The sequence below is a fragment of the Eschscholzia californica genome, unplaced genomic scaffold (assembly GCF_041429995.1).
Source record: "Eschscholzia californica isolate CP2 unplaced genomic scaffold, dmEscCali1.0.p SCAF_4, whole genome shotgun sequence".
Classification (NCBI taxonomy): Eukaryota; Viridiplantae; Streptophyta; class Magnoliopsida; order Ranunculales; family Papaveraceae; genus Eschscholzia; species Eschscholzia californica.
In genome coordinates this window covers 46,061,761-46,080,822 of record NW_028238461.1, presented here as the reverse complement: position 1 = coordinate 46,080,822, position 19,062 = coordinate 46,061,761, and the positions used below count along the sequence as shown (strand labels likewise).

The 19,062-nt window shown below is 35.4% G+C and overlaps 3 protein-coding genes across 4 annotated transcripts; 2 read left to right on the top strand and 1 right to left on the bottom strand.

The window, feature by feature from the left end:
• The first annotated feature begins 4,499 nt into the window (after positions 1-4,499).
• Positions 4,500-6,537, top strand: LOC147545206 (peroxidase 72-like). The gene is made up of 4 exons (XM_086638028.1): positions 4,500-4,858; positions 4,980-5,171; positions 5,284-5,449; positions 5,885-6,537. Exons 1-4 carry the CDS (start codon positions 4,610-4,612, stop codon positions 6,298-6,300), a joined length of 1,023 nt encoding a protein of 340 aa, XP_086494154.1. The 5' UTR covers positions 4,500-4,609; the 3' UTR covers positions 6,301-6,537.
• Positions 6,538-8,868: 2,331 nt separating this feature from the next.
• LOC147545205 (peroxidase 72-like) lies at positions 8,869-10,988 on the top strand. Of its 2 annotated transcripts, XR_015224175.1 has the most exons (5): positions 8,869-9,209; positions 9,324-9,515; positions 9,623-9,788; positions 10,225-10,775; positions 10,839-10,988. XR_015224175.1 is itself a non-coding variant. In XM_086638027.1 (4 exons), exons 1-4 carry the CDS (start codon positions 8,961-8,963, stop codon positions 10,638-10,640), a joined length of 1,023 nt encoding a protein of 340 aa, XP_086494153.1. In that variant the 5' UTR covers positions 8,871-8,960; the 3' UTR covers positions 10,641-10,988. The 2 variants fall into 2 exon arrangements, 1 of the variants encoding a protein (XP_086494153.1); XM_086638027.1 differs by having other exon boundaries at positions 8,871-9,209; positions 10,225-10,988.
• Positions 10,989-11,709: 721 nt separating this feature from the next.
• Positions 11,710-17,395, bottom strand: SAE2 (SUMO-activating enzyme 2). Its single transcript, XM_086638026.1, has 12 exons — positions 17,000-17,395; positions 16,810-16,899; positions 16,170-16,253; positions 15,865-16,083; positions 14,782-14,883; positions 14,099-14,557; positions 13,734-13,963; positions 13,316-13,409; positions 13,040-13,222; positions 12,848-12,945; positions 11,998-12,407; positions 11,710-11,818 (listed from the first exon to the last, which is right to left on the bottom strand). The coding sequence occupies exons 1-11, from the start codon at positions 17,030-17,032 to the stop codon at positions 12,035-12,037; spliced, it is 1,965 nt and encodes a 654-aa protein (XP_086494152.1). The 5' UTR covers positions 17,033-17,395; the 3' UTR covers positions 11,710-11,818; positions 11,998-12,034.
• Positions 17,396-19,062: the final 1,667 nt, after the last annotated feature.

Sequence of the window (19,062 nt, the reverse complement as noted above, 5' to 3'; positions counted from 1 at the left end):
GTTACAATCTACAGTTGCGTTATCTACTACGGAGGCCGAGTATATGGCTATGGCCGAGGGTGTGAAGGAAGCATTGTGGTTGTGGGGTCTTCTGGATGATCTAGGGATTAAGCAGGAGTGCGTGGATGTATGGTGTGATAGTCAAAGTGCGATCCACTTGGCGAAGAATCAGGTCCATCATGCTCGTACTAAGCATATCGATGTCAGGTATCACTTTGTACGAGATGTCATAGAGGAAGGTGATGTTTCTCTCATGAAGGTACACACAGATGAGAATCCCGCGGACATGTTGACTAAAGTGGTGACATGTAGCAAGTTTCAGCATTGCCTGGAATTGCTACAAATCGGCTCGTGTTAAGTTGCCCGAAAGGGCGTAATGGCGACAAGGTTTTCTTTATGTGAAGGGTTGGTAGAACTACGGTAGGCTTGATCCTGTAAAAGGGTACGTAGGCAGCCATGGTCATATGGCGCAGTCGGATGAAGTCACAAAAAGAAGATATATCTTACAAGGAGTATCCTGGTGTTCGTCCAAAATTTGAAGTATATCAAATTGTGTACGAGGTGGAGAATTGTAAGAGGCAGTTTCTAAAAATTGAAGAGGAGGTTTAAGAGGCAGCAATAGGCAGTTTCCAAATTGGGATGGTTTCCAATTTTTTGGCTCTATAGGCAGTTTCCAATTTTTTGGCTTATAATATATATAAATAGGGGTTGAGTGCTTTGTAATCAACACACCAACACAAGCAACAACTCTTCTTTAGAGAGCTAGAGAGAGAGAGCAAGAGTGAGAGAAATTTTTCATAGTTTTTTGAGCGGTGTTAAATTTCTCGGTCGTCGAAGATTTAGTATAGAAGGTTATTACTATACGGTACCATCTTGGGACGAACTTGCGGGTTGTGTTAGTCGTCTTCATATATCCTTCAATAAAGATTTCTTGTTCGCCCGAGGACGTAGGCTTTAGGCCGAACCTCGTTAATTTCTGTTCGCATATTTGATTTTTGACTTAGCTTTTCGATTAATCTTCATAATCGGATCAATTTCTAGGATAGGTTCGATAGCTTCCGCGACTTTCAGTTATAACAATGGTAATAATACATCTTCAATTAAGAAAATTCCAGAGAAAACAGGGTTAAAACACATTGTTTTTGGAATAGCAGCTTCATCAAATTTATGGGAGAAAAGGAAAAATTACATAAAGTTATGGGGTTCACGATTTATAGATTTACAGATCTGTTCATGAACCGTTTTTTTTTTTTAAAATTTAGAGAGAGAGAATATTTTTTTTTAGGTTTGAAAGTCGCCGGCCGGCGACCTTGCCGGAGAAGAGAGAGGTGAGTTGGAGAGAGAGAGAGAGGTGAATTAGAGAGAGAGAGAGGGGTGAGTTGTAGAGAGAGATGAGGTGGAGAGAGAGAGGGGTGAGGTGGAAATAACTTTTTTTTTTATGTTTTAAATTTAGAATTAAGAAGGGTAGTAATGACATTTACTTGAAAATAGGGGGCTATATTTGAATTTACGAAAAAAAAGGGAACCATAAAGGAAGCTGGTCACAAAGTAGGGGGCCATATAGGAATTAACTCATAAAATAATGCATATTGGATTTGTATATGAAATTAATATTCTCATTTTACTTGTAAATGTAGTAATTGTAGTTTAGTTTCTCACTAGTGGGTGAGCTCTAAATTGTAAATCGTAAAAAGTGAAAGTACGAATTTTCATAAATTAAATTAAACAAAACTTGAGCTTTTTTTATCTGATCAAAGGTTCAAATATTCTCAAGACCAATAGACTATGTGTCCAGTTCAACAAAAAAAATAGACAATGTGTCTAAGTTCACACAAGTTGACTCAAATTAGTGATCACTCTAAGCTAAACAACGGTCAGGAAATTAGGCTGAAGACTCATTTCAAACGTAAAACAGACAAATTATAATTCGTTTTAGTTAAATCCCCAAAATTTGTGTTTTTTTGGTTTAAAATGGGTTTATTTGTATTTTTTGGTTAAAAACTCAATATTCTTTCTAAAATTGTTGTTGCAAGGTTGTTGCAAAGTTGTCAGAGGGTGTTGTAAAGTTGTCGCAAAGTGTGTAAAGTTGTCTCAAGGCTTTGCAAACTTGTTGCAAATTGTAGCAAGAGTTGCAAAGTTGTTGCAAGGTTGTTGCAAATTAAAAAAATACCTAGAGAGCTGAAGACTAAAAAAGAATTGACAAATCTTTTTTCACTAAAACAAAAAATTTATAAGGAGCTTCTACAAAAAGTTGTTGCAAATTGTACCAAAGATAAAGCAAAGAGATGCAAAGTTGTTGCAAATTAAAAAAATACCTTGGGAACTGAAAACTAAAAAGAATTGCCAGATCATTTTTCACTAAAACAAAAAATTTATAAATAGAAAAGGGAAAATATGCTTGCAGAAGTAGAGCAGTTCTCCAACTCTTTTGTAACTCAATAAGTTAACCTAATATTCTTGGATAATTAAGTTTAAGCACAAAAGTATAACAAATTTAAATAAAATAATGCATATTCGATTTGTATATGAAATTAATATTCTCATTTTATTTGTAAATGTAGTAATTGTAGTTCAGTTTCTCACTAGTGGGTGAGCTCTAAATTGTAAATCGTAAAATCTGAGTACGAATTTTCATAAATTTAAATTAAATTAAACATAACCTGAGTTTATTTTCAAGACCAATAGACTATGTGTCTAGTTCAACAAAAAAAATAGACTATGTGTCTAAGTTTATACAAGTTGACTCAAATGATTGAGTACTCCAAAATTGATCACTCTGAGCTAAACAACGGTTAGGAAATTAGGCTGAAGACTCAATTTCAAACATAAAACAGACAAATTATATAAAAAAAAATAGTTAAAACCCCAAAATTTGTATTTTTTGGTTTAAAATGGGTTTATTTGTATTTTTTGGTTAAAAACTCAATATTCTTTCTAAAACTGTTGTTGCAAAGTTGTCGCAAAGTGTGTAAAATTGTCTCAAGGCTTTGGAAAGCTGTTGCAAATTGTAGCAAGGAGTTGCAAAGCTGTTACAAGGTTGTTGCAAATTAAAAAAATAGCAAGGATTTGAAACGATAACAGTATTTTTAGTTATTACATTAAATATTAAAATACCAACTCCAGATAGAAATAGGTAACTCCTACCGCTACCTATACCACCTTACCTCCGCAACCACCGCAACCATTATTGCACCACCAATAATATAGTCACACACTGACACCACAACCAACGCTGTTTCCATCACATCAGAAAAAAGAGTTTAAATTTTGTTGGTCTCCTACTTCCTCCTTTAGAGAATCATGGTTTTTTTTCTTTACTTTTTTGTGTTGGAACGAAACGGAGATGAACCAAGCTACTACGTCTATATGTCGAGTCCACTAAGTCACTCGTTGGACCATTTAGTCGGAGTTCTTCTAGGGATCAGGAAGGGCCCTCTCCAAATCCGAGCCGATTCCAAAGCAACTCAACAAGTCCTAATCAAACTATATAGTTATGAACACGAATTTCATGTTTAAATCCTACATTAGGTGTACAGAAAATATAGAAAGTTACTTGCTTCATGCCACATGTTAAAGACATGTAAACCACATTCTTAAAAGTCCCTTTAGGCTTCCCATATTTCAAGGCCAACCTTGATAACAATGTCCAAATTAGAGAACTATTTTGCTGGAAAGCCTCAAGATTAAAAGATTTTTGGATCAGAATAAAACATACTACTTCTCTAACTATAAAATATCTTATCCCAAAGACTATAAACTAATATTATCTCAAGTTAGTTTAGAGGCTGATAGAGGAACGGGTCGAATTCTGTTAAAGAAGTAGAGGAGTAGTTCTCCTACCCTTTAACATCAATAATATCACATAGTAGTTTTGGATAATTATGTTTAAGCACAAAATAGACAAGATTAATTAAAATATAATTAGGCCGGGATCACTGCCATGCTTAAGGATTTTATATCATTCTAAACTATATGAGAAGATAATATTATTATTGATGACCATATTATGTATATGGCCCGGGATAAATTTTCTCACGTACTTTATTATTACCGTGGTAAATTTAAGTTCTCTCAACTAAGCATTTGAACTGCAAACAAGTCGAGTATAAAGTATAAACTATAGAAGAGTAAGATAAATCAACAATTAGTTACGTTTTATTAACCACTAGATCAGTGTTTGCACAACCACTTTACATCAGACTATAAAAACTTCTAAATTAGTCAAGGTGCGTGTGTAATCTCATATTATAATAGTCATAAAAATGTTATAATTTCAGGTAGAACATGTGTTAGATCAGAGGATCGTCCAAACTTTCTACTTCTTAAAAAAATAATAAAGTGATAACGGTATTTTTATTAATTTGATCACTCAATTATTAAAACTATATAAACTCGACGAGAGAAAAACAGGTAACCAACTCCTACCATTTCTTATATTTTTTATTCTTTCTCACTCTGTGACCTTATCTTTGGACCTCATAGAATTTTCTATATATTAGTCCAAAATCCAATTTCATTTTTCATCACTAAAAACACTTCACTACTCTTCTCAAGTCATTTTCATTATATAACAACATTGTTGTATTCTATCTTCTAAGAACTTAAAAAAATGATTTTCTCTAAGTGCTATACTGTGGTTGTTTCATTACTTCTTGTTTTTGCTCCAATTTGCTTTTCTCTTTCGGCTAAAAACAGCAATGGTGGTGGTCATAGTTATAACCTAAACCCACATTTTTACGATCGTTCCTGTCCGAAAGCTCAAGAAATTGTGAAGTCAGTGGTGGCTAAGGCTGTTGCTAGAGAAGCTAGAATGGCTGCCTCATTGCTCAGGCTTCATTTCCATGACTGTTTTGTTAAGGTATAACCTTCAAATTTTAATCCCATACACAAAGACATATTAGGGTATTTTCGTCATTCATCGAGTTCGCACAGCTTCAGATATCTTTTACAAACTAACCCAATTTTATTTTGTATTGAAGGGTTGTGATGCGTCACTATTGTTGGATAGTAGTGGAAGCATAATAAGCGAGAAAAATTCGATCCCAAACAGAAACTCAGTGCGAGGATTCGACGTAATAGACGAGATAAAGTCAGCTTTGGAGAAAGAATGCCCGAAAACCGTTTCATGTGCAGATATATTAGCTCTATCGGCTCGAGATTCAACTGTTTTGGTAAGATAAAGAAGAAAGAAAGAAAGAAAGACAATAACTTTTACATAAATTACTCTATTGACAATTTGATATTTACTATGTTGAAATGTTTGTTTATTGGTGAAATATTTAGGCTGGAGGACCAAACTGGGAGGTACCACTAGGAAGAAGGGACTCAAGAGGTGCAAGTTTAAGTGGATCTAACAACAATATCCCTGCCCCAAATAACACTTTCCAAACCATCCTCACCAAATTCAAGCTTCATGGCCTAGACATTGTCGATCTCGTCGCCCTTTCTGGTAAACTTTCCCCGTCTTATAAATTACAAATATTTTTCAAGAATATCTCTGATGAAAGTAATGAGATAGAGTACTCATAGACGTATCACAAAATTGAGGTTTTGGGTTTGAAATTCAGAAGCACCCTAGTCATTAATTTTAACCAGCATTTAGTTGTTGTGTATCAAAACTTTTGAGCCTTTGGAGAACCGACGAAAATATCTTTAAAATATTACTTTTCAATGTTTTAGCACTTTTAACTAGAACCTCATGGGTCTCATGAGGTTTGAAGTTCCAAATTCAAAAACTCTCACTAGTCCCATCATCCTGTATTTCGTTGTAATGTATATGTCAAACATATTGGACTGACAAGGGAACAAATCAATCTTGCTTAGTTCTATGTCTAAAAATAATTTAAATATTTTACACTAATTACTTGTAATTGATCGATTACAGGAAGCCATACAATTGGAAATGCTAGGTGCACAAGTTTTAAGCAGAGGTTGTATAGTCAATCGGGTAAGAATCAACCCGATTACTCACTCCATAAATTGTACGCCAATCAATTGAGATCCGGGTGCCCAAGATCCGGCGGAGATCAGAATCTATTTGTATTGGACAATTCTACCCCTGTAAAATTCGACAATTGGTATTTTAAGAACATTTTAGCTTCAAAGGGACTTTTGAGTTCTGATCAAATTCTTTTCACCAAGAGCCAAGCATCACGAGAATTAGTGAAGAAATATGCTGAAAATAATGAGTTGTTTTTCGAGCATTTTGCTAAATCTATGGTTAAAATGGGAAATATCTCGCCATTGATTGGATCCAAAGGAGAGATCAGAAAGAATTGCAGGAGGGTTAATAAGCAATAAGCATAATTCCAATGGAGCAGTCAAAATAATAATTATGAAGTAATAATGTATTGTGATTGATGTCTTTAATTTTCTTCTTTTCTGGTATTTGTTCCTAATTGCTTTCTTTCGTATTTCTTTTGATGGGCATGTGAAGGTATTGTTCTTGGTTACAATTTGACTTAAGCTTTAAACGAAAATTTTACTTTTAAAGTCCAGTATTATGAATAAATTCTCGTGACAAGTTATGTTCCATCATTTCTGTATCATTTATAGATTATTCTAGATGTTATATATCATGAGAGTACTTCCATTTCTAACATCAAAATAATTTGATTAGAGCTATCTGAAAGACACTCAAGTAGTATCATCTTGTGGCACAATTTTGTCCTTTGGGAAAAAAATCCATCTTATGGTTAATTTTGGAGCATAAATAGGAAAGGGAAAATATGCTTGCAGAAGAAGAGCAGTTCTGCAACTCTTTTGTAACTCAATAAGTTAACCTAATATTCTTGGATAATTAAGTTTAAGCACAATTCTCATCAAAAAAAAAAAGTTTAAGTACAAAAGTATAACAAATTTAAATAAAATAATGCATATTCGATTTGTATATGAAATTAATATTCTCATTTTACTTGTAAATGTAGTAATTGTAGTTCAGTTTCTCACTAGTGGGTGAGCTCTAAATTGTAAATCGTAAGTACGAATTTTCATAAATTTAAATTAAATTAAACATAACCTGAGTTTATTTTCAAGACCAATAGACTATGTGTCTAGTTCAACAAAAAAAATAGACTATGTGTCTAAGTTCATACAAGTTGACTCAAATGATTGAGTATTCCAAAAGTGATCACTCTGAGCTAAACAACGGTTAGGAAATTGGGTTGAACACTCAATTTCAAACATAAAACAGACAAATTATAAAAAAAAATAGTTAAAACTCCAAAATTTGTATTTTTTAGTTCAAAATGGGTTTATTTGTATTTTTGGTTAAAAACTCAATATTCTTTCTAAAACTGTTGTTGCAAAGTTGTCGCAGGGTGTTGCAAAGTTGTCGCAAAGTGTATAAAATTGTCTCAAGGCTTTGCAAAGTTGTTGCAAATTGTAGCAAGAAGTTGCAAAGTTGTTGCAAATTAAAAAATAGCAAGGGTTTGAAAAGATAACAGTATTTTTAGTTATTACTTTAAATATTAAAATACCAACTCCAATAGAAATAGGTAACTCCTACCGCTACCTATACCACCTTACCTCCGCAACCACCGCAACCATTATTACACCACCAATAATATAGTCACACACTCACACCGCAACCAACGCTGTATCCATCACATCAGAAAAAAGAGTTTAAATTTTGTTGGTCTCCTACTTCCTCCTTTAGAGAATCATGGTTTTTTTCTTTACTTTTTTGTGTTGGAACGAAACGGAGATGAACCAAGCTACTACGTCTATATGTCGAGTCCACTAAGTCACTCGTTGGACCATTTAGTCGGAGTTCTTCTAGGGATCAGGAAGGGTCCTCTCCAAATCCGAGCCGATTCCAAAGCAACTCAACAAGTCCTAATCAAACTATATAGTTATGAACACAAATTTCATGTTTAAATCCTACATTAGGTGTACAGAAAATATAGAAAGTTACTTGCTTCATGCCACATGTTAAAGACATGTAAACCACATTCTTAAAAGTCCCTTTAGGCTTCCCATATTTCAAGGCCAACCTTGATAACAATGTCCAAATTAGAGAACTATTTTGCTGGAAAGCCTCAAGATTAAAAGATTTTTGGATCAGAATAAAACATACTACTTCTCTAACTATAAAATATCTTATCCCAAAGACTATAAACTAATATTATCTCAAGTTAGTTTAGAGGCTGATAGAGGAACGGGTCGAATTCTGTTAAAGAAGTAGAGGAGTAATTCTCCTACCCTTTAACATCAATAATATCACATAGTAGTTTTGGATAATTATGTTTAAGCACAAAATAGACAAGATTAATTAAAATATAATTAGGTCGGGATCACTGCCATGCTTAAGGATTTTATATCATTCTAAACTATATGAGAAGATAATATTATTATGTATATGGCCCGGGATAAATTTTCTCACGTACTTTATTATTACCGTGGTAAATTTAAGTTCTCTCAACTAAGCATTTGAACTGCAAACAAGTCGAGTATAAAGTATAAACTATAGAAGAGTAAGATAAATCAACAATTAGTTTCGTTTTATTAACCACTAGATCAGTGTTTGCACAACCACTTTACATCATACTATAAAAACTTCTAAATTAGTCAAGGTGCGCGTGTAAACTCATATTATAATAGTCATAAAAATGTTATAATTTCAGGTAGAACATGTGTTAGATCAGAGGATCGTCCAAACTTTCTACTTCTTAAAAAAAATAATAAAGTGATAACGGTATTTTTATTAATTTGATCACTCAATTATTAAAACTATATAAACTCGACGAGAGAAAAACAGGTAACCAACTCCTACCATTTCTTATATTTTTTATTCTTTCTCACTCTGTGACCTTATCTTTGGACCTCATAGAATTTTCTATATATTAGTCCAAAATCCAATTTCATTTTTCATCACTAAAAACACTTCACTACTCATCTAAAGTCATTTTCATTATATAACAACATTGTTATAATCTATCTTCTAAGAATTGAAAAAAAAAATGGTTTTCTCTAAGTGCTATATTGTGGTTGTTTCATTACTTCTTGTTTTTGCTCCAATTTGCTTTTCTCTTTCTGCTAAAAAAAGCAATGGTGGTGGTAATAGTTATAACCTAAACCCACATTTTTACGATCGTTCTTGTCCGAAAGCTCAAGATATTGTGAAGTCAGTGGTGGCAAAGGCTGTGGCGAAAGAAGCTAGGATGGCTGCCTCATTGCTTAGGCTTCATTTTCATGACTGTTTTGTTAAGGTATAACCCTCAAATTTGATCCCATATACACGAACGGTATTTTCGTCATTCATAAACTTAGTATTCCTTCAACAAAACTTTTACAAACTAACCGAAATTTCTTTTGTATTGAAGGGTTGTGATGCGTCACTACTGCTGGATAGTAGTGGAAGCATAATAAGCGAAAAAAATTCGATCCCCAACCGAAACTCAGTGCGAGTATTTGAAGTTATTGACGAAATAAAGTCAGCTTTGGAGAAAGAATGCCCGAAAACCGTTTCATGTGCTGATATATTAGCTTTATCCGCTCGAGATTCAACCGTTTTGGTAAGAAAAAAATGAAAGAAAGACGACAATCACTTTGATATAAATTACTCTATTGACAAATTGATATTTACAATGTTGCAATGTGTGTTTATGAATGAAAAATTTAGGCTGGAGGACCAAACTGGGAGGTACCACTGGGAAGAAGGGACTCGAGAGGTGCAAGTTTAAGTGGATCTAACAACAACATCCCTGCCCCAAATAACACTTTCCAAACCATCCTCACTAAATTCAAGCTTCATGGCCTAGACATTGTCGATCTCGTCGCCCTTTCTGGTAAACTTTTTCCGTCTTGCAAATTACAAATATTTTTCAAGAATATCTCTGATGAAAAATGATGAGGTGGAGTGATAGACACCTCACGAAATTGAGGTTTTGGGTTCGAAATTCAGAAGCACCGTAGTCATTAATTTGAACCAGCATTTAGTTGTTTTGTATCAAAACGTTTGAGTATGAGGAACCGAAGAAAATATCTCTACAATTTTACTTTTCAAAGTTTTAGCACCTTTAACTAGAACCTCATGGGTCATAACTCGTGAGGTTTTAAGTTCGAAATTCAAAAGCTCTTACTAGTCCCATCATCCTGTATTTCGGTGTAATGTATACGTCAAAATATTGGATGGGCAACCGAACAAATCAATCTTGCTTAGTTCTATTTCTGAAAATAATTTAATTACCTTACACTAATTACTATGTAATTGCTCGATTACAGGAAGCCATACAATTGGAAATGCTAGGTGCACAAGTTTTAAGCAGAGGTTGTATAGTCAATCGGGTAAGAATCAACCCGATTACTCACTCCATAAATTGTACGCCAACCAATTGAGATCCGGGTGCCCAAGATCCGGCGGAGATCAGAACTTATTTGTCTTGGACGATTCTACCCCTGTAAAATTCGACAATTGGTATTTTAAAAACATTTTAGCTTCAAAGGGACTTTTGACTTCTGATCAAATTCTCTTCACCAAGAGCCAAGTGTCACGAGAATTAGTGAAGAAATACGCTGAAAATAATGAGTTGTTTTTCCAGCATTTTGCTAAATCTATGGTTAAAATGGGAAATATCTCGCCATTGATCGGATCCAAAGGAGAGATCAGAAAGAATTGCAGGAGGGTTAATAAACAATAAGCATAATTCAAATGGAGCAGTCAAAAGAATAACTATGAAGTAATAATGTATTATGGTTCTCTTTAATTTTTGTTGTTCTTGTGTTTGTTTGTAATGTTTGCTTTTGTTCTTCTTTCTTTTGTTGGGCATGCGGAGGTACTGTGTCAGGTTATAATTCAACTTTACAAGTTATGAATGAAAAATGAATAAATATCTTAGGGTTTACTTTGGGGCATAAATAGGCAATGATCAAAATATGTTGCAAAAGTGAAGCTAGAGGAGCAGTTCTCCAACTCTTTTGTAAATCAATTATTTCACCTAATATTCTAGGTGTCTATTGAGTGTTAAAAAGTGATATTCTACGAGAAACATGTGTTAAATCAAAGAATCATCTCTGAACCTTCTGCTTCTTAAATATAAGATTTGAAGCGATAACGGTATTTTTCAGTTACCCGATTATTAATGGGATATCAATAGAAATAAGTAACCAACTCCTACAATCTCTTAAATTTTTTAAGTCTTTCTTATTTTGTTCAAAAAAGCCATGATGGTGTAGCTTTAACCTCAACCTGCATTTTTACGACCATCAAAATATCTTGGGCTTTAGGGCAAGAATGGTCATTGATGGTGTAGCTATAACCTCAACCTCATTGTTTATTAGTCGAATTATGCTCGAAAGGATTGACGAATAATAAAACAATGAGCATAATTCGACTAGACTTTCATAATAATATTTATGAAGTAACAATATAACAGAGTTGACGTCTTCCATTTCCCCTTTCTCTTGTTTTGTTGGGCATGTTAAATGTCCTAATTCACGTTTGGAAGCTCCAAACGAACATTTCCTTTCGACCGTAGATTGATCATCATCACCAAATAAATCCATTTTTTTACCGTAAAGTAATTATTTTTCTCCTAATCACATTGAAGTCTGAATCATCCAGAGTAAGATATCAATCTAACAAATAAAGTCTATAAGATTGGGATAATGCCATAGGTAAACATCTAACTCCAGTTGTAAATGAGTACTTTTACTCCATCGAGTCAGACGGACTAGGAGTCTAGTAAAATGAAAAGAAAGAAGCAAAAGTGAAAACTAAAATGTTAATGTAGTTCACTGCATGCATGTCTTCAACATCAAGAACCATAATTTAACTCCCCCTCACCAATACAAATGTTATTTTCCTACACCTTAAACCCTAACCAAAAGGAAAGAGAGTTAAATGAGCTCTGGTGGGATCATAAAACAGCAAAAATATGGAATCTAACTGTAAACTATGTTCACCGGGAGTTACTGGCAGTTAAACAAAAATTAGATCTCTCACTCTCTCTCTCTCTCTCTCTATTGTTACAGATTAGGATGGACAAAGAAGCATACCTGATTTTGACGAGTGCCCATACCTGCTACTATGAGGCTAGAGCAGCCTTTTCTTCTTACAGGAGTCCAACTTTTCGTCATCAGTTAGCATTACAACTTCGTCGTCCTCAATTTCTCTCTTCTTGTTACTATTTCCATTTGTATCTTCTGCAATGACTGGAGGCGAAGATGATACTGAGCTAGAAATTTCAGATAGTTTTCGTTTTGTGGCCGAAACAGTTGCAGCCGCACTTGGAACGATCTCAATGTCATCGTCTTCCTCATCTTCTACTACATCTGCCTTGGGTGCACTTGATGAGCTCTCACCGTTACCAGCAGCTACATTAGTCTTCTCTTTTTCGCCTGCCGGAGCTTGTGTCCATCCAGAGAGTACCATTGCATCAGGTTCTTTCTCCTCGTCAAATTCTTCCCTGTGGAGAAAAAGGACAAAGAAACTATTCAGATAGTTATGATTTTTTAAGAAAAAAATAACTTTGAAACTACTGCCATACAAAAATCCAGTCAAAAAACATACTGCTTAATATATTTCTCCCATGAATCTTTCTGGCGAAACAGTTCAAGATAAATCTCATAAATTTAAGAATTTCTCAGGTGACATTCTGTGATAAAATGACTTTTAAATACAAGAAGTATTTTGCACCCAATTCCTATGCCCACCTTGAACTCGGTGTATAGATACAGAGGCTTGTGTATTGGGCTACTACGTACTTGCGATGTGCACAGAAAAGATGAAAACAATGAACGGTCTGATTGCTAGCCAGTGTGACCCCAAGTTGGGCATAGGATTCAGAGACATTGGAGCTATCATAGCTATAAACAAAAGTAGAAAAATGCGGATCTTAAAGGAAACCTGTGCTTTATGTTAATACTGCATGTGAACTCCTGTTGCAGATCCTCGATGACAAGTGTAGACCCACCTGTAACAGGGGAAGGAAGCTCTGCTAGCACCTGCAAGTAAATATTTGGGTGCAGATCAGGACTTAACTTTCGATACTAAGAACGGAAATACTCGAAAGAACTGAAACCCAAAGATCAAATATACCTTCTCAAGATTTGCTGTATAATTGGCTACCATATCATCATCAAGATCATCACCAACCTCATAAAGGAGAGCTGCTCCATGCATAATCAATGGCAGATTCATACCAAGCTTATTCTTAACAATTTTATCAACAAAGTCCCGCAGCTTTGAAGAGCGTGTGTTAATCTCGAGCAATAGGGGTGTCTTTTCATATAGCAGGTAGTCAGAAGATTGTTTTCAGGTAAATGGAAATTTAAAAGATACAGTATAACCAACTAACTAATTGCATTAAAATACCTCAGAGCAGACATAACATGATTTATTTGGCTCAAATGGCTCAACTGGCATGATAAGCATCTTTCTAGCTGGATGTTCAAGGCAATATGTCATCCTGTATAAAGTTACATTATATAAAAGTCGAAATAGCTAATTGCATTAGCCATAAGCATCAAGATCAAAAAAATTTCCATTCCGAAAAGAACTTCGTTCAAGAATAATAATCAAACAGGTCTCTTGATATAAACAGAACTAATGATCCATGATTGATGCTCCAGGAATCATTGACCTCAAGAACTAATTCCGTGGCTGACGACTACTTCAGTAAAATATACCGAGGCAAGAAAAACTTCAAATTTAAATTTTCCGAAAAAGCATATAGCATGAATCACTATATCATGTACAACATGGTTTTATGAGAAAAGCTTGGAGCCTATACCTGTAGTTTTTCATATCATTTTGGAGGACCTTGATTGCCTCGATCACAATCAACCCAGCAATGATAGCATTTGTTGTAGCAACAGCGTGCACAATATTTCCAGCAATACCTTTAGCTTCAAAAAGACTGTGCAGCGGAATACCAAAAGAGGCCGCCCGGATGTTTGCTGCAGCAGTTACAAATTCTACAGCTAATTGATCATCCTTATCAAATACCAGGTTTCCAATGTCCTGTGAACAATCGATTCAGTGCTCTGAGTAGAAGTGTGGTGGGAACAAAGAGAAACGGCTATAGTGATGATTGAAGGATAAAAAGAACAAGAAAACATATGAGTTATGAATATCGGTGAAGGATCTGAGCCAAACCTTCTCTCTTTTACCAAAGAATAGTCTCAAAGCCTCCAAATAGATTTTTGTGTTTTCAACGAGACTCCATATATCCTGTGGATTTTTCAGACTCAGAGAAGCCATAGCAGAGACAGTTGAAGGGTCATCATCAGCGGTGTCTTTTTCTAAATTTCCATTTGGCGAAATGATACCATTAACCAAGACATCTTTACAGTAAATAGGCTTTGGTTTATTTCTGTTCTTCCATGTCTCTTCATTACTTAAAGCCATTTCAATGTTATATCCAAAGACATGATCATATATTCTTCTTCCATACTGCTCAACATCTTCACCCTCTCTCCGTTCAAAGACATCCTCTGCGTGTTCAGAAGAGCTTGCAGCATCACTGGAACGTACATTTAAATCATTATCCTGATTCTTGTCTCCAAACAACTTGGCAAATAGCAAGTCCTTTGCCCAAACAATACAATGAACAAACTGCAGAAAAACAAGCAATTATGTGACAATGAAAAGAACTATAACAAACAAATTCCTATGAAGTATGAAACACATATAAAATAGAAAGGCTAACAGTGAAAGCTATTCAAACTGAATGCTGCCAATTAAAAAAAGAGTATACAGCCATAACACTGATATAAATTCTCAAAGAGAAGGATAGGAATTGCAAAATATCCATACGCCTACCAAATCCTGATGATTACCTTTGATGGAGTACTAGTTATGGTGCACACGGGATATGATTTTGGAGTAGGTTTGGGCTGACACTCGTAGCACTCTGTTTTACCCTTAACATGTACAGTAACCTGCCCAATATCAATAGGAAAACAAAAAATAACCATCAGAAAAAGTAACTAGATACCAGGTCACATGTAATATATAAATATAAAAATGAAAACCATTAGAAGAGATAATAATAAATTCAGATTCTTCATTTAAGACCGTTAGCACATAACTCAAGAACCTCGAGTTAACATGATGTAATATCAACAGTCACCTTTACAAAGGATAATAAGACAGTTCCACATACTGTTAATAAGAAGTTACTTATTAGGTCAACATTCAACAGACGTCTATTCTCTTCGAAAAAAAAACATAGGACCACGAAGGTGATTGCTTGTGCTGATCTCGTATAGACTATACACCTGAACTTTGAAATTGACCAAGAAATAAAAGCTCCTACTTTCTTTCATTTGAGTCGTCTGTCTAAAATAAGTATCAGGTTGTTCCAGTTCCAATAAGGCGCATATCCATTCCCTCATATGAGATGCAACATGATAAGCCAAAAACATTTTGTCCATGAATATGATCCTCACACAAGCAACCCAGGATTTGCACGTCTTTTACTTGAAAAACAGTTATATCAATCCCCAATTTTTCATCATTTTATGTAATTCTGTGTTAATATGATCAACCCCAAGCACATAACGACATTTTTACCAGGTGACAACAGTAATGACAACTTTTACTGAATTTTATCACAAACCCTTTGGTTTTATTTCTCACTGTACTTCATTTTTAACGTGTGTTGAGTAGGAGGGCAATATAGACATACACGCAAGCACACTCTAAGATGGTCAAAGTTTTGCTTTATGAATCTAATTAATAAAATCAGAGACTCATTTTTCAAACACTTGAGGCACTGACATATTTCAGGTATTAAGAAAGACCACATAACACCCATAATTGTGCACTGATATCAATCACAAATTCACAATCTATTCAAAAGTTACCGTAAAGAGCCAAATTCAGCAGGCATAGACTATATTTGGAAGCATATTAATCACCTGACCCAAGAACCCAGTAGTGCCGCTTTCTACTAGAGGAACATCAGCTGCCAAGCGAAGGCGATTTACATGTCTTCTTGCGTCTAGATTGTCAAGACCATTCAGAACAACATTGAATTGCTTGAAGAAGTCTACATCAAAGTTGGGATCTTTCACATTTGCATGATAAGGTGTGATACTTATGTGAGGCCTAAATCTTAAGACGGCATCTCGAGCAACCTAGTTGAAATCAGTAAATTGTATGAAAATGCAAGAATCCGAACTGCCCACATTCAATAAGTAATGAAAGAATAAAATCTACTTACTTTCGCCTTCGACTGCCCCACATGTGATTTTCGAAACAAGAATTGCCTATTGAGGTTGCTAACTTCAATTGTGTCCATGTCAATCTATAAATAGGACCGCACATGCGCACGAGCAAATCAATACAAAACAAAGGAAGGGTCAACGGTATACTCATGGAAAATTCCAAGTTTTTAACTATCACAAATCCAAAAATGTAAAATATGCTCATACATGTCCTGTGAATCCTAACCCTAACTTCAGTAGAATCATATTCTCACCATTCATAAGTCAATATAATTGTGTGGTTACAAACTACCAAATTAAGGAAAACCCCTAACTACCAAATTAAGAAAAAACCTCTAGGTTTAACTTAACCATAACAAAAAACCCTTTCAATTTCAAACCTATAACTAGACTCAAATTTGAAGATGATGTCAGCACGATAACAACTATCCTCACTAAGAAGTTTACCAGTCAACTGAATTTACCTAATTCACTAAAAAAATACACAACTACAAGGCAACCAAAAACTAGGCTACGAAACCCTAGAATCAGCAAAAACACTCAAATCCATTAGAACCAGAAACAAATAAGTAAAATCATCACTAGAACCCTAGTAAAGAAGCGTAAAGGTATAAAACCCCCATGAAAGTAACTTACAATGTGAATATCTTGAAAACCAGAGAGAGCGAGAGTCTTGAGTAACTCACAACCGATGCCGCCGGCTCCAACCATGAGCACTTTCGCACTCTACATATAGTTTAACAAATTTCATCTTAAATTGAGTTCTAGAACGAGAGGTAGAGAGAGAAAGGAAGAAAGATATAGAGAGAGAGAAAGAGTGAAGTACCTTGATTGCTTCTAACTGTTGTTCCGACGCCATTAGGGAACAACGACGAGATGAAGTAAATAAAAGGAAGAACCAAATGAAATCAAAGATTTAGAGAGAGAGAGAGAGGGTGGGTAGAGAGAGATGGAAGTAAACAAGGGTTTCAAGAGAGAAGAGTAAAAGATGGAGAGGAATTTTAATGGTCGTTGCTCGAATTCTTCGTTGAAAGAGCGCCAAACGAAAAACTAAAGAGAAGAAAAATCCCTCTTCTCTTCCAAAAATGCCTTTTAGCGATGAAGGAACAAATTTTTTGTTATTGAATAACCAAGTCTATTTTAGTTCTAATACATCAGTAACAGGCAACCGTCGATCGTGTTTCTCGATCCGGATTTTAATATTATTCTGATGATATGGGATGGACGTCAAAGTCTCTCTCTTACTTTATATGGGCCTGTCGTCACGCGTTATTCCATCTACAAAATAGTAAGGTGTATAGGGAGATATTGATTTTCTACGGGAAGATATGAAAATTTGGAGTTATTATAAACCGGAGCTGAAATTTGGAGTTCTAAAAATCAGTCCAGTTCTCTTTTTCTTTCCTTGTTTTCTCCTCTTTTCCTCATTCCCTGTCCGGGGACTGGAACCAGGACTTTTGTAAGGAGGGGGCCAAGCCATTTTATTCATAAACTAAATTAAGAAATTCATTATAGCATTTCGAGTCAAAATTACCACTTAGAAATATCAATAAGTCGTAAAGATTAAATACAAATTAGAAAAATTAACATGAGACTACTATGTCTGATAGATTTTTCTCTTTGATGTATCAAATTAGAACTCGTCGCTCCTTCAAATCTCTCAAATCATCTATGATGGATTTTGTGCTAAACTTCTTAGTAATTTAACTAAATCAAAGTTTGGATAACTCCAATTGATTTATCATTATGACTGGAATCGATATAAATTTAAGATCATTCAAATCTAAGTCACTGTTACGTAAAAATTCTAGGCAGTGGAAGTTGGTAACTTTCATTCTTTATGAGCTAGAAATATAAGTTGGGGAAAAACTGTTTAAACTAGTGGTTTGGGTTTGACTTGGAGTTGGATTAGGGGGTGGGGGCAATAAAGTAGTGGGAAAAGATTAAGGGTCAGGTGGCAGGCCCCGTCCGGACCCTTAGCTAGGTATGCCCCCCCCCCCCCCCCCCCCCCTCTGTTCTCCTTCGCCCAAGAGGTTGAGTTTTTTCACCACCGAACACACGAAAGGGGTCTTTCATTTTTTCTTCTGTTGCGATAAAATAGTTTTCTTTCATCCAAAATTCATAAAGAATGAAGAATTTTTCCCCCCGATCGTTGAAAAAAATTTGATTTTCTTGTTGTCTCCTTAGAAAGAAGGTGTTCCCCGTTTTGATTTTTGACAAAGGGAGAGGAGAGGGAAAAGAGAGTGGTAAGGGGACGAGAAGAAAAAAAGATTCGATGAGAGATAGAGAACAAGAAAGAAATACGAAGAGACAAATTCAAACAATATCATTGATAGATTTCGACCTGTTGAAAAGTATGAGAGATATCAAATCTCTGTTGTCGCCTCTATTTAAGTTCACACCAGAGCTACGTGGCTGAAATTTGTTTGAGAAAGGGATAAGTGATGGTGCAACATGTTCATTTTCTACTTCAAACTTGCCACACCATCCCTCAGACTAGGGGGAACGGTCCGAAAATTCGAAATCCGGCCCTAACCGCCCGAACCCGTGACGCCCGACAATTGAGAAGAGTCTGGTAGGCGGAACCAACCCGAAATTTTGATCGGGCGCGGGCGGGACTCGGGTAAGGTGTCTTACCCGAGTTCCAACCCATTAGGTCCGACCGTTTTAAGCCCGCCACCCACCCCCCCGAAGTATCACTCGATTTGCCCCCCGAAGTATCACCAGATTTGCCCCCCGAAGTATCACCCGATCCGCCCGTCTTAATAACCCTAGACCATTTCAGATTATAAAGATCCGACGGCTGAGATTAAACAGACATCTCAACCGATGGATCAAAATATTTCTTTTATAAAAGGAGACCCAAACCCCAGCTTCCATCCTCTACTA